The 14,768-nt window shown below is 38.3% G+C and overlaps 1 protein-coding gene across 1 annotated transcript; it reads left to right on the top strand.

Annotated features, from left to right (window-relative positions):
• Positions 1-1,272: 1,272 nt before the first annotated feature.
• On the top strand, positions 1,273-8,405 carry LOC100486128 (extracellular calcium-sensing receptor). Its single transcript, XM_012968872.3, has 5 exons — positions 1,273-1,558; positions 3,268-4,092; positions 5,241-5,468; positions 6,968-7,091; positions 7,495-8,405. The coding sequence occupies exons 1-5, from the start codon at positions 1,301-1,303 to the stop codon at positions 8,403-8,405; spliced, it is 2,346 nt and encodes a 781-aa protein (XP_012824326.1). The 5' UTR covers positions 1,273-1,300.
• The last annotated feature ends 6,363 nt before the right edge of the window (positions 8,406-14,768 follow it).

Consider the following 14,768-nt stretch of genomic DNA (forward strand, 5'->3'; position numbering starts at 1 on the left):
TGAAAATAGGTTCTAATCAGAAAACAACTGCATCAGTATTACAGAGAAAAGGGAATCATTTAACCATGAAATAAACCCAATAGGGCTGTTCTGCCCCCAATAAGGGGTAATTACTGTATATCTTAGTTGGGATCAAGTACAGGTACTGTTTTATTATTACAGAGAAAAGGGAATCATTTAACCATTAAATAAACCCCATAGGGCTGGTCTGCCCCCAATAAGGGGTAATTATATCTTAGTTGGGATCAAGTACAGGTACTGTTTTATTATTACAGAGAAAAGGGAATCATTTAACCATGAAATAAACCCAATAGGGCTGTTCTGCCCCCAATAAGGGGTAATTATATCTTAGTTGGGATCAAGTACAGGTACTGTTTTATTATTACAGAGAAAAGGGAATCATTTAACCATGAAATAAACCCAATAGGGCTGTTCTGCCCCCAATAAGGGGTAATTATATCTTAGTTGAGATCAAGTACAGGTACTGTTTTATTATTACAGAGAAAAGGGAATCATTTAACCATGAAATAAACCCAATTGGATTGTTCTGCCCCCAATAAGGGGTAATTATATCTTAGTTGGGATCAAGTACAGGTACTGTTTTATTATTACAGAGAAAAGGGAATCATTTAACCATGAAATAAACCCAAAAGAACTGTTCTGCCCCCAATAAGGGGTAATTATATCTTAGTTGGGATCAAGTACAGGTACTGTTTTATTATTACAGAGAAAAGGGAATCATTTAACCATGAAATAAACCCAATAGTTCTGTTCTGCCCCAATAAGGGGTAATTATATCTTAGTTGGGATCAAATACAGGTACTGTGTTATTATTACAGAGAAAAAGGTATCATTTTTTAAAATCAGAATTATTTGCTTATAATAGAGTCTATGGGAGATGGCCTTTCCGTAATTCAGAACTTTCTGGATAATGGGTTTCCGGATAAGGGATCCCATACCTGTAGTAGATAGTTCTCAAAAATATGGAAGGTAGGCCTGGCATTAATACATATAAAGAGATTTTAATGGAAGACATTTGCAAGATGCCTGAGGTATTGTATAATTGGTGAATTTACAATACTCCAAGGAAATATATTTAATGAAGCTCAAATTCCTAGCCAAAAAGGCCTTAAAAAGAATATTTCTATGAAGGCTACTAATCTGTTGTATGCTGTATAAAATAAAACAATATTTTCAAAATGTTGCGTAGTCTTATGCTCAATAATTGGTTTGTTCTTTATTTAATCTTACCTACCTTGTTTAAAGATTTCACATCAGATATTACCGCTACCTCCTGGCCATGGTGTACGCCATCTTGGAAGTAAATAACTCTTCTGACATTTTGCCAAATATTACGCTGGGCTTCCAGCTCTATGATTCGTGTTATAATGAAGTACGTTCTCTGATGGGGACATCATGGATCCTATCAGGAAAGGAGAATTTTGTGCCAAACTTTAACTGTCATCGAAATATCATGCCAAGTGCGATTGTTGGGGACATGCCGTCCAAAGCCTCAATGCCAATTGCCAGAATTCTGGGACTCTACAGATATCCTCAGGTAAGAAAACAATAGCAAAGAACTCTTCTAACTCAAACCATTAACATCAAGCTTTTGGAAATAGGGAAACTGAGATATGCTTTTTACAGTGACCATTATAAAAATCCTTAGATTTTTAAAAACAAATGAGCTGGTTAGCGGCTTATGCCTTGTGTCTATGGATGGCAGAAATCCATACTAATTGCATACAAACTGATCAGAAACTTCTTCTGATTGTGCAGATTACATTAATACTTAAATATTTTACAATAGGACGTTTTTGTTGCGGATAAATGGGCACTAGTGATGGGCAAAATTATTCGCCAGGCATGGACTCGCGGTGAATTTCTGCATTTCACTATTGGCGGATTGTTTCACAAAATTCGGCACATCAAAACAAATTGTCGAGCGTGTAAAAAAAATGACGTGCGTGAAAAAAAAAGTGTGTGTCAAAAAATTTTGTCTTGCAAATCTTTTGAAAGATTCGCAAAATTTTTGGCGCGGTGAAATGGGACAGATTCACTCATTACTAATGGGTAGTACTGGTATGACTATGACTATGGCTGGTATATGAGGCATCGGTGCAAGTGCAGGTATAGGACCCATTATCCAGAATGCTCAGGACCCGGGGCTTTCTGGATAAGGGATCTTTCCATAACTTGGAGTTCAATACCTTAAGTCTGCTAAAAAATCATTTAAACATAATTTTTCCCTCCAACAAGGAACAATTATATCATAGTTGGGATCACGTACATGTTGCTGTTTTATTATTACAGGGAAAAGGGAATCATTTAACCATGAAATAAACCCAATAGGGCTGTTCTGCCCCCAATAAGGGGTAATTATATCTTAGTTGGGATCAAGTACAGGTACTGTTTTATTATTACAGAGAAAAGGGAATCATTTAACCATGAAATAAACCCAATAGGACTGTTCTGCCCCCAATAAGGGGTAATTATATCTTAGTTGGGATCAAGTACAGGTACTGTTTTATTATTACAGAGAAAAGGGAATCATTTAACCATTAAATAAACCCAAAAGGGCTGTTCTGCCCCCAATAAGGGGTAATTATATCTTAGTTGGGATCAAGTACAGGTACTGTTTTATTATTACAGGGAAAAGGGAAATCATTTTTAAAAATTAGAACTATTTTCTCATAATGGTGTCTATGGGAGATGGCCTGTCCATAAATCGGAACTTTCTGGATAATGGATTTCCGTATAACGTATCCCGTACCTGTACCTCAATCCAACGGGAATATCAAACTTGCCTAATCAACATCTGGCTGATTTTCTGCCCATGTATGCACCTTTAGAGAGAGAAAACGCCTCATTGTTCTGTGTTAGAAATTCTCAAGAAGTCTTAGAAACATGGACAATATAATCTGTTTAAACATTTTGAAAACAAAAAAGGTTTATCCCATGTGACGTCTTCAACATTTATAATGTAAGTTAGCGTGCATTTGATTTAAATGTCTTTAGTGTGGATTGTTCCCCCATATGCCAACTAAAAGGTGATCAGGTTAATCCGATTGTTTAGCCCTAGGGCGGGACTAGGCCAGGAATACAAGGAATACGAGTCCTTAATATAACGGGAAAATCAAATTGTTCAATCAACATCTGCCCAATTTTCTGACCGTGTTTGGCCTCATAGTTTTATGTTAGAAATTCAATCAAAAAGTCTTAAATGCACAAAACATGATATTAAACAATATTTTCCTTCCTTAACAGATCAGCTATGCCTCGGCTCATCCTCTTCTGAGTGATAAAACACAATTCCCATCCTTCCTAAGAACAATGTCTAATGCTAACTATGAAATGTTCGCAATTGCTCGATTAGTGCAGTATTTTAATTGGACCTGGGTGGGTATCATAAACTCAGATAGTGATTTAGGACGATCTGGTACTCAGCTTTTAACCAAAGAGATTGAGAGTAATGGTGGGTGCATCGCTTTCCAAGAAGTTCTTCCCCTCTACACATCTATGGAGTCTGTGTATCGCATTGTAGACGTTCTGAAGAAGACAAAAGCTACTGTGATCATTGTTTACACTACAATGGAAAATCTCATTTCTCTAATGGAAGTCGCTTCATTTAACAACATCACTGACAAAGTGTGGGTAGGCACCGGAAGCTGGTCTATTACGTCTGACTTCCCCAGGAGAGAAATATTAACAACCTTAAATGGGAGCCTCGGTCTTTCATTTCAAATTGGAAAAATTCCAGGATTTAAGCAATTTCTTTACAGCATTCACCCTACTAAATATCCAGATGATATATACATAAAGACTTTTTGGGAACTTGCTTTTGGTTGTGTTTGGCCAGCTAATAAATCAACTCCATTAAAGGAAGGCTCAGTTTGGTGCACTGGAACAGAGAGACTGGACACCATTGATACATCCGTGTATGATGTCAACAAATTTATATACACATACAAAATTCACAATGCAGTGTTTGCAATAGCCCATGCTTTGCACCAGATGAATATCTGTGTTCCAGGACATGGACCATTTACAAATGGATCTTGTGCAGATATACATAACTATCAGCCTTGGCAGGTAAAAAAAGGCCCTCAAAAATGTTCTTATTGTCTTTATTTGGATATGGTTTTATTTTTAGATATCTATAGGAAGGAAAATTAATCTTTATAATTTCCAGTAGGCCTTTGCCCTACCACTCCCTACCCCTTCTCTAACTTAGACAACACCAGTGGGTTTAGGGTGCAAAGGAGCACTATCCTCACAGGCTTATGGCTTGCTGTAAGTACAGGGCTGCCTTGTGCCCACCAACTGCATTTTGCAGACCACAGTAGTACCCCAGATGCAGTGGTCACTATAGTTTCCATGACTAGCGTCATGCAGAATACACTACAGGGCTTGAAAATTGATATTGTTGATTACAGATTTCATACAGTCAACACTGAGCTTACCTTATCTTAGTGATGAGCGAAGACTTTCGCCTGGCATGGATTCACTGTGAAATTCCGCATTTTGCCATTTGCCAATTTGTTATGCGAAATTGCCGCAAAATTCCGCCACAAAAAATTTGCAGGCGCATGAAAAAGGTGCGGACATGCCAACAAAAGGCACTGTCATATGAAAAATGCACAAAAAAAAAGTTATGCGGTAGCCGCATTTGGCAATTTTATCCGGACAGAATCGGTCATTGCTGCCTCATATCTTGGTATATTAAATAATCCATATATGCTTTAAAAAACAATACCTATACCATAGTCACTATAGGGGAAATGTAATAAAAAACACCATACTTGCTATAGTTGATATCATCTACAGCAGGGGTCCCCAGCCTTTCTTACTCCTGAGCAAATGTAAAAAGACTTGGAGAGCAACACAAGCACCATAAAAGTTCATGGAGGAGCCAAATAAGGGCTAAGATTGGCTATTAGGGGCCTCTATGCACCCTATCAGCTTACAGGGGCTTTATTTTGTAGGAAATCTTGTTTTTATTCAACCAAAACCTGCCCCCAAGTCAGGAATTCAAAAATAACTCCCTGGTTTGGGGGCACTGAGAACAACATCCAAGGGGTTGGGGAGCAACATGTTGCCCCTGAGCCACTGGTTGGGGATCACTGGTCTATAGTAACCAATTCAAACTGTGGCTTTTAGGACACATGGAGCTATATATATATATATATATATATTTGTGACTTTTGTTCTAAAACACATATGTATCTTGTTTTAATCAGCTGCTGTATTACATCAAACATGTTAAGTTCAACAACACTGCAGGGGAACCAATCTTCTTTGATGAGAATGGGGATGTTCCAATCTATATGGATATTCTGAACTGGCAGCTTTTCCCGAATGGAAGCAACCAATATGTGCACGTTGGCAGCTATGATGCCAGCTCCCCTAAGGGCAAAGAACTTAAGATTGAACTGCAAAATATTTTATGGAATCAAGGACAATTGCAAGTAAGAACCATTTAGCATTAGAGAGATAATGATCTGGAGGCCAAAACAAATACATTGGCCTCACTACAGAAGTAATGTAAATGTCATGGTGGTATAGTGGAACAGACTCAGGGGTCCTGAGTTAAATTCTGACCAGGGCACCTCTGTATTGTGTTTATGGGACACATTTGCATTTTTACGGGTCCAGTGCTTCAAACCAATTGCATATCTCATTGTAAATATAGCCGAATGTTGTGGGAATGATCATTTTTCTTTAAAATCTTCTCCACCCAGCAGTAAAGTCACTGTAATGCAGGGATCCCCAACCTTTCTTACTTGAGAGCTACAATAAAATGTAAAAAGACTTGGGGAGCAACACAAGCAGCATAAAAGTTCATGGAGGAGCCAAATAAGGGCTGTGATTGGCTATTAGGGGCCTCTATGCACACTATCAGCTTACAGGGGCTTTATTTGGTAGGAAATCTTGTTTTTATTCAACCAAAACTTGCCCCCAAGTCAGGAATTCAAAATTAACTCCCTGGTTTGGGGCACTGAGAGCAACACCCAAGGGGTTGGGGAGCAACATATTGCTCAAGAGCCACTGGTTGGGGATCACTGCTGTAACATATAATAATGCAATTAAACCTACTTACTCCACATTCTATTGGAGTTAAGGACATCTAGGAACTCTGACCCTTGTTAATGGTAGATCTCTATATGTATATGGTACAAATAGTTTACACCTGGTCTTGTTAATTATGGCAATTACAGCAAGTAAGTGGCATTTACTTGTTTACTGGTTTGAACACAAACATTGGAACAACTGGCAATTTCTTTGCTCTTTGCAGGCATCCTGAATTGTGTAACTTGCCAGAGGCCACTGCACTCCATTTTTAAAACACAGAGACCTCAGTAATACAGCTCTGACAGTATTAGTCAATGGTTTATTGGTGAGGGGCTGGTCGGTTGTAGGCACATAGGCATCACCTACCTCCTGCCTACCCTTGACCAAAAGGCGCTGTCTTCACTGCCTAAGGTAAGGCTAATGTCCCATCTCTGCTATCGTGGGTGACTAACCACTCCAAAAAGCCTTTCTACTGGCAACAATAGGAGTCCCTGGTGGAAAGTCGCCTGAAGTTGCCTGCAACAGGAAACTTTGCGTGACTTCGGAAAACTGAAGTGATGAGAAGGCCTTTCCACCAGCGATGACTATTTGTGCTGGTGTAAGGGCATTTCAGAGCGGTTAGTCTCCCACAATAGCAAAGATTTATCAGAGGCAACTAACATGCTCCATGGAACATCAGCCTAAGGCAGGCTTATGGAACAGGGACTCTGCTCTCTGCTCCAAGTGCCATATTTTTCATCTGAAGCTCAGTGCAGAGCCCTGAATATGTTTTGCATGTTTTGCACTTAGTGTTCTATTCCTGTATTTTCAAATGAGCCCCATAACATAACCTTCTTTTAGTCTTTGGTGACGCTTTCTGTTTGACTGATTTCCATCTTATTTTGCATTATTTTAGGTTCCCATCTCAGTGTGCAGTGACACATGTCCAAGTGGTCACAGAAGAGCCACACGCCAAGGGGAACAGATCTGCTGTTATGATTGTGTGCCTTGCTCTGAGGGACAGATTCTAAACCCTTATGGTATTTTATCTTTACAGTCAATTTTTCACATAGTGTACTATGAACTCTACTCAATACAAAATGAAAATACAGTAGAAGTTACAAAAAGTTGAATGAGTTGCATGGAAGAACATTAAGATCAGTAAGAGCCTTAAGGTTTTCTTCATCTGCATATCTGCAGATTTATTACTAATCAGTACATTTATATCAATATAAGAAAGCACAATAGTGATCTTTATCTCTCAATAGAGATCTTGCTTATTTATTTATTGGTAATTATTTGAAAAGCTTCATCACGTGTTGGGCCACTGCTTATATGCAATGTGGGGGTGGCAGTTACACAGATGTTTCATTAGCTTTGTTTAATGTTCTATTGATGCTGTTCCATGTAGTATTTTTAGAATATTATTCCTCTTTCTTCTAGATAACAGTGAGTGCATCAGATGCCCAGAAGACAAATGGCCAAATAGCAAAAAAGAAACATGTCTGCCAAAACCTATTCAGTTCCTTTCCTTCGATGAGATGCTTGGCACCAGTCTTGCTTGTATATCAGTTTTGCTCTGTCTTCTCACCTTTTCAGTGTTCTGCCTGTTTATCGCCAAGCACAAGACCCCCATAGTGAAAGCCAACAACCGAGAGCTCAGCTACCTTCTTCTTATCTCCCTCATGTTATGTTTCCTCTGCTCCCTAGTATTAATTGGCCGACCCAACATGATAACCTGCATGATACGCCAGGTGGTGTTTGGTGTCATTTTTTCAGTTTGCCTTTCTGTTATACTGGCAAAGACAATGACTGTTATTTTGGTCTTCAGTGCAACAAATCCAGACAGCAAGATTAGGAGGCTGGTGGGCCTTCGTATACCTATCTATATTGTTCCTTCCTGTACAGTCATTCAAATAGTCCTATGCATTGTTTGGCTGGCCATCGATCCTCCTTTTTCAGAATTTAATATGGAAGCAGAAATAGGAACAATAGTAATTGAATGCAACGAGGGATCCAATGTGTTGTTTGCTTGTGTCTTGGGTTACATGGGCCTCTTAGCTTCTATTAGCTTGTTATTTGCCTTTCTAGCCAGAAAACTGCCTGACACGTTTAATGAAGCCAAGTTCATTACATTCAGTATGTTGGTATTTGCCAGTGTTTGGGTGACATTTATACCTGCTTACCTTAGTACCAAAGGGAAACACATGGTAGCAGTTGAGATCTTTGCCATCATATCGTCAAGTGCTGGGCTACTGGTGTGCATATTTTTCCCAAAATGCTATATCATTTTATTGCATCCTGAAATGAACAGCAAGCAATTTATTAAAGGGGCAAATAATAAAAGATGGTGATTTACAACTTGTACATTTCTTGTCGCATAAATATGTTCCATATTTGAACACTATGTAACAAACTGTATAGAAGGCTAAAATGTATAATAAAAAAAAGTATAGTAAAAGTGGGTATGGAGTTTATTGACTTGTTTGTATAACGTCTATATTGGGGAGAACTCAACCTTTGTTCTTAAGTACTTTTGTTTTTCTGTCCATCAGTGAATATGGATGCTGTGAGATTAGTACAAAACACTTCTCACATCATACCTCGTAAAGGGGAACTCCACCCAAACACAAGTTAAGCTTTTTTAAAAATTGAACATAATTTCAAGCAACTTTGCAATATACATGAATTAAAAAATCTATTCATGATTTGTTGATGTAATAATGGAGTTGGAAGATTTGCACATAAGGAACATTAGGTTTAGGTTGCATACATTGGTAGAATAAAAGCCATAGACACTTTATGTATCATTCTCCCAGAAAACTAAGCTACACAAATCCATATATTAATCCAAAACAATCCTATTGGGTTTATTCAATGTTTATTCAAAATGATTTTTAGAAGACCTAATGTGGAAAATCTTAGGCCCCATCATCAGGATCTGCCCGTAATCGTACTCTGGAATAAATAAAATACGGCAGTGCATTACCTCATTGAGCCACTGAAGGCTTTTTGGGTGCAGCATTGCAATGTTAATACAGTAGGTAATACTATTTGCTGTCCTATGTCCATGTCCACATTCATCTCCTCCCCCCTTGTTAAGTCAATAATGTTTCAATTTGCAATGAAGGGGCTTTATAAGCCTGCTTCCTGCATCAGGTAGTTAAAACATGGAAGAAGCTTTTTCTTTGCGCTGGTGGCTTTTGCTCCAGGTGCAGAGAGTCAGATGAGCCCCAAACCCAATCTGCAATGACCCAAGGAGGCTGCCAAGTTGGGCTTGTGATGCGATTGTTGCAGGATCCAACTTTTTTTTTTTACAGCAGACACAATTGCCCATGCTTCAATACAGTCTTGTATTTTCCTCACTATCAATTAGCATTTTTCACTTCTTCCATTATTTCTGCTCTTGTACTTCCATATTTACCCCCTCTCATCTTCTGTGATTACCCAGCTTACCTCACCCTGCTCCCCTCTCCTCCACTTTCTTGTGTTCTATAATCTCCAGTTCTCTACAACCTTTTCTATTCTATCTCTGTCCCATCTTTGGCTTGTAATGTTTGTAGCCGTTACTGGTCTATGGTCTAAGGTTTTCTGGTGGGCCCCTGGGGTCCCAGTCCAACACTGCTAACTGGCATACCACCAAACAATTGCTCCTTGTTGGGACACAAGATGTCCTTGCTGGCTACCCTGACTAGAGTGAGCTAATACCAGTTTCCTAGCTCTCTATCTAGCCCAAAAAAAGAAACACAATCAACTGGTCTGGCTCGGTATTGGCTGTGTCCACTATTGGTGATCGTACGCCAAGGAGGAAGTGCCTAGCTCTTGCATTTTCTTATATAGGCTCCTGAAGCAGGGTTCCCCTAAGGCCTACCTTAAAGGTTGCTGCTGGACAAACTAAATATGTCACACTTTGACATAAAATATAATTGACCTCCTTACATGCTCACCCCTTTTCTCTATTTTTTTTATATCACTCCTCTTGTTCCCATTAAAAATAGATATGATTTATGTTGAATCATGACACTTCTAGCTCCCATTTTGATAAAAACACTCCTCCCCCTAGGTACTCAGGACTGCCTTTATCTACTATGGGGTGCCAAGATCATCTTTAAGGCACACAATGCCATGCACTTGGTTATACACCAACCTTGCCAATTTGAGGACATACAGAACTTTAAAAGCATTAAGATCCAATTTGTTAAACATGTTAAACACTTCTTAAGGCCATTTATGCAGGCATGGGCCAGTTCTCCTATTTAGAATAGCTCAGTTTTTCAGAGGGTTTCTGCCTGGTTTTCTGAATGCTGAAAACTGGACAGGTGGAAACCCTAAGTCCTATTCTGCTACTGAAAGGAAATCCTTCACTGATTTCCACTAAGTTTTGGTGCTACAAGAGGCCTCCAACCAGGGTCAGGACAGACTGGGCTGCAGTACCCCTTCCTAGGAACTTCCAGTTCTCAGAAAGTTACTGAACTACCAGGAAAATACTTTCACACAGGAAAAGGAAACAGCCTCCCTCCTATAACAGAGGACCTAATCTAGCTGACTTAAGGTGGCTAGTAATGAGCAAATGTTTTCGCCAGGCATGGATTCGCAGCGAATTTCCGCATTTCGCCATTGGCGAATAGTTTCGTGAAACTTCCGTGAAAATTTGCCACGGAAAAATTTGTCACGCGTTAAAAAACATTGCGGTCGCATTAAATTGGGCGTTCATCACTAAAGGTGGCAATACACCTTACAATTGGTCACAGAAAAAATCATTGGTTCCCTCCACTGACGTGCAGAGTTGAAGGCACCTGAGCAAAACCTTTTGTCCCGGCCAGCCAAATACCGTATGAAACCTACTGTGTGTATTGTCACCTTACGTTATGCCCAAGGGACCAAAGAACCTTAAGGTTGGCAAAACCTTTACTCTCCTACATCCCCACTAAATTAAATACCTGTTTCCAAATGCTGAAGAATCATCATTTTCAAGTTATAAGTGCTGCATAACAACATATAAAAGGATCTAGCAATTAATTAGAGGAGAAGAAAACTATGACAAAAAGTTACCCCCAGTGAATTTAATTGCTTACCTTTTACCCCGGGATGGTGCAGTTTTCTCCTAACAAGGGCACCAGCCCGGGGTAAAAGGTAAGTGATTAAAGTCACTGGGAGGAGCCTAACATTTTACCTTTCCTTCTCCTTATTAACAAAGCTAAACTTTCCAAAGTTGAAGTTTGAAATTTTACGCTTGTTCAATAAAGTTTTTTAATTATTGTCAGTTAATTTATGTCAATTCGGTACAGGTATCGGACCCCTTATCCGGAAACCCATTATCCAGAAAGTTCTGAATTACGGAAAGGCCATCTCCCATAGACTCCATTTTAATCAAATAATTCACATTTTTAAAAATTATTTCCTTTTTATCTCTAATAATAAAATAACACCTTGTACTTGGTCCCAACTAAGATATAATTACCCCTTATTGGGGCAGAACAGCCCTATTGGGTTTATTTAATGGTTAAATGATTCCCTTTTCTCTGTAATAATAAAACAGTACCTGTACTTGATCCCAACTAAGATATAATTACCCCTTATTGGGGGCAGAACAGCCCTATTGGGTTTATTTCATGGTTAAATGATTCCCTTTTCTCTGTAATAATAAAACAGAACCTGTACTTGATCCCAACTAAGATATAATTACCCCTTATTGGGGGCAGAACAGCCCTATTGGGTTTATTTCATGGTTAAATGATTCCCTTTTCTCTGTAATAATAAAACAGTACCTGTACTTGATCCCAACTAAGATATAATTACCCCTTATTGGGGTCAGTACAATCCTATTGGGGTTAATCACTGTTTAATTAATTTTATTAGCAGACTTTAGGTAGGAGATCCGAATTACGGAAAGACCACTTATCCGGAAAACCACAGGTCCCAAGCATTCTAGATTACGGGTCCCATACCTCTATATTGTATTAAGTTTACAGGCTTTTTTTACATCCAGTATGCCTGTTTTTCTATACAAGTAGTATATGAAGCAGAAAATGACAGCGTACGTGTTTATTTCTACATCATAACTATCTCTATTTATTTCTAGTGGACAAAAACTGCTCAGTCAGCCAATTAAAACTACTACTTTTAGCGACAACTGTCCCTCCTCCCGGCCCAAAGAGATTGCTTTAATAAGTAGTTGTTGTTGGAAGAAAAAAATAAAATTATAATTATTTTTTTTACATAATAGCAGACTTCCCCTTGTTGGTTTGTGTTTATATAATTAAAGTTCCTTCCGCCCTCTATAGGCATCTCACAGGTTCGGTGGTCTCATATATATAAAGGACAGTAAACAATGCGCTGCAGTTTGGGGGCTGCACACACACACAATAGACATTTTAGACGCCCACAACTAATAAACAACTTGAATAACAATTACTATCACGTTATTTTTTTTAACAGTATTCTTAATGATGGAGAAAAAATCCTGAGACTGTGAAAATTCTGTTTTGCGAGGTAAGTATATACTGTACATTTGTTTACTCAGTATATAATTTGTGATAGCCTGAAAATATGATAAAGATAATGTTAACAGGATGTGGATAGTTTATCTAATATGCACAATATATAAACTTATAGAAAAATAATGGCTTCCAAAATTTTATCTTGCCAGGTTCAATCTATTTTTATTTCCTCTTGAAAAATTGGGCTTTATTTTTTCCCACTGTGCTGCCCTGCCTGTAATGTAACTGATGGTGTAGTGCTCCGTATGTGTGTGTATGGGGATGGACACATAAACGGATCTCTCTCTATCACTCTCTGTCTGTCTGTCTATCTATCTATCTATTTATCGGTCTGTCTGTCTGTCTGTCTATCTATCTATCTATCTATCTATCTATCTATCTATATGTCTGTCTGTCTGTCTATCTATCTATCTATCATCAATCATCTGTCTATCTATCTATCTATCTATCTATCTATCTATCTATCTATCTATCCATGCATAAATCTATATCTATCTATCTGTCTGTCTGTCTGTCTGTCTGTCTGTCTGTCTGTCTATCTATCTATCTATCTATCTATCTATCTATCTATCTATCTATCTTTCCATCCATCCATGCATAAATATGTCTATCTGTCTGTCTGTCTACCTATCTATCTATCTATCTATCTATCTATCTATCTATCTATCTATCTATTTATCTGTCTCTCTGTCTGTCTGTCTATCTTTCATCTATCTGTCAGTTTGTTTATATATCTTTTTATCTATCTGTCTGTCTGCCCATCTGTCTATCTATCTATCTATCTATCTATCTATCTATCTATCTATCTGTCTGTCTGTCTGTCTGTCTGTCTGTCTGTCTTTCTGTCTGTCTGTCTGTCTGTCTGTCTATCAATCAATCAATCAATCTATCTATCTATCTATCTATCATCTATCTATCTATCTATCTATCTATCTATCTATCTATTATCTATCTATCTATCTATCTATCTATTTATCTATCCATCCATCCATGCATAAATCTATCTATCTATCTATCTATCTATCTATCTATCATCTATCTATCTATCTATCTATCTATCTATCTATCTATCTATCTATCATCTATCTATCCATCCATCCATCCATCCATGCATAAATCTATCTATCTATCTATCTATCTATTATCTATCTATCTATCTATATCTATCATCTTTCTATCATCTATCCATCTCTCTCTCTAATCTATCTCTGTATATTAACTATTCTTTTTCTCCTTGTCCTATTGCCTGTGTGTTGCCTTCTCCTTCCATCGTGTATCAGTATATGGTTTTGTGTAAGAGACGCGCTGTATGAGCAGCAGGAAGATGTCAGAATACAAAAGCAGATTGCACATGGTAACCGAAACTGCCCTTGCTGTGTGAAATTCTCAGAAGGATAATATAACTCACCACAAAATATCCTATTATATTGTGTTATTCATGATTCTCAGCTGAAAAGCTATTGGAGCCTGGTATGCATTGTAATGAAAGTTATCCTGATGAAATTTGATATTGTGCAGCAAAAGGTATAACAAATTTTGACCCATGGGTACTATAAGATGTAAAAAAATATTTGAATTAAAAGATTATTACAAGAACAAACATACATATGGTTGACATTTCAGGACTCCAATGCATAGCTTGGGAAATTAGGTAAGGACATTAATTGCAATGCAGAGGAAATTATTTAAAACTACAGAGAGAGGAGGTAGAAGATTTACTAATCCACGAACGGTCCGAAGGCGTCCAAATGCGTTTTTCGTAATGATCGGTATTTTTGAGACTTTTTCGTCGCTGTCGCAACTTTTTCGTGCGTCCCGCAATTTTTTCGTCACCGTCGCGACTTTTTCGTATATTTGCTGCGACATTTTCGTCGCCGTCGCGAAAAAATCGGATTGGTTTTTCCGCCGTTTACTATCGCTCAATACGGAAAAATCACAGCGGCGACGAAAAAGTTGTGCGAAATGTGATAAAGTTGCGACGGCGGCGAAAAAGTCGCGACAAATACGAAAAATCTTGGAAAATCCTTGATGCAGATCCATCGGATTCTTTCTTCCTCTTTATGAAGCAATGGTAAGGCCCCATCTAGAATATGAAGTACACTTTTGGTCTCCAAAAATTTTCGGGCCCTAAAGTTCGTAAACGCCACGAAAACACTTCTGGCTTTGGAAGCCTTCAATGTCTGGCTTTGTAAGCCTTCCATAGGACTCAATGGCACT

The sequence above is a fragment of the Xenopus tropicalis genome, chromosome 8 (assembly GCF_000004195.4).
Source record: "Xenopus tropicalis strain Nigerian chromosome 8, UCB_Xtro_10.0, whole genome shotgun sequence".
Classification (NCBI taxonomy): Eukaryota; Metazoa; Chordata; class Amphibia; order Anura; family Pipidae; genus Xenopus; species Xenopus tropicalis.

What these genes read in the sequence shown, in the direction of transcription:
- LOC100486128 (XM_012968872.3), top strand. Translation starts at nt 1,301, where the DNA reads ATGGTGTACGCCATCTTGGAAGTAAATAACTCTTCTGACATTTTGCCA. An exon ending in ATAACTATCAGCCTTGGCAG is followed by an intron (nt 4,093 to 5,240) that starts GTAAAAAAAGGC and finishes TGTTTTAATCAG; the next exon opens with CTGCTGTATTACATCAAACA. An exon ending in GGAATCAAGGACAATTGCAA is followed by an intron (nt 5,469 to 6,967) that starts GTAAGAACCATT and finishes GCATTATTTTAG; the next exon opens with GTTCCCATCTCAGTGTGCAG.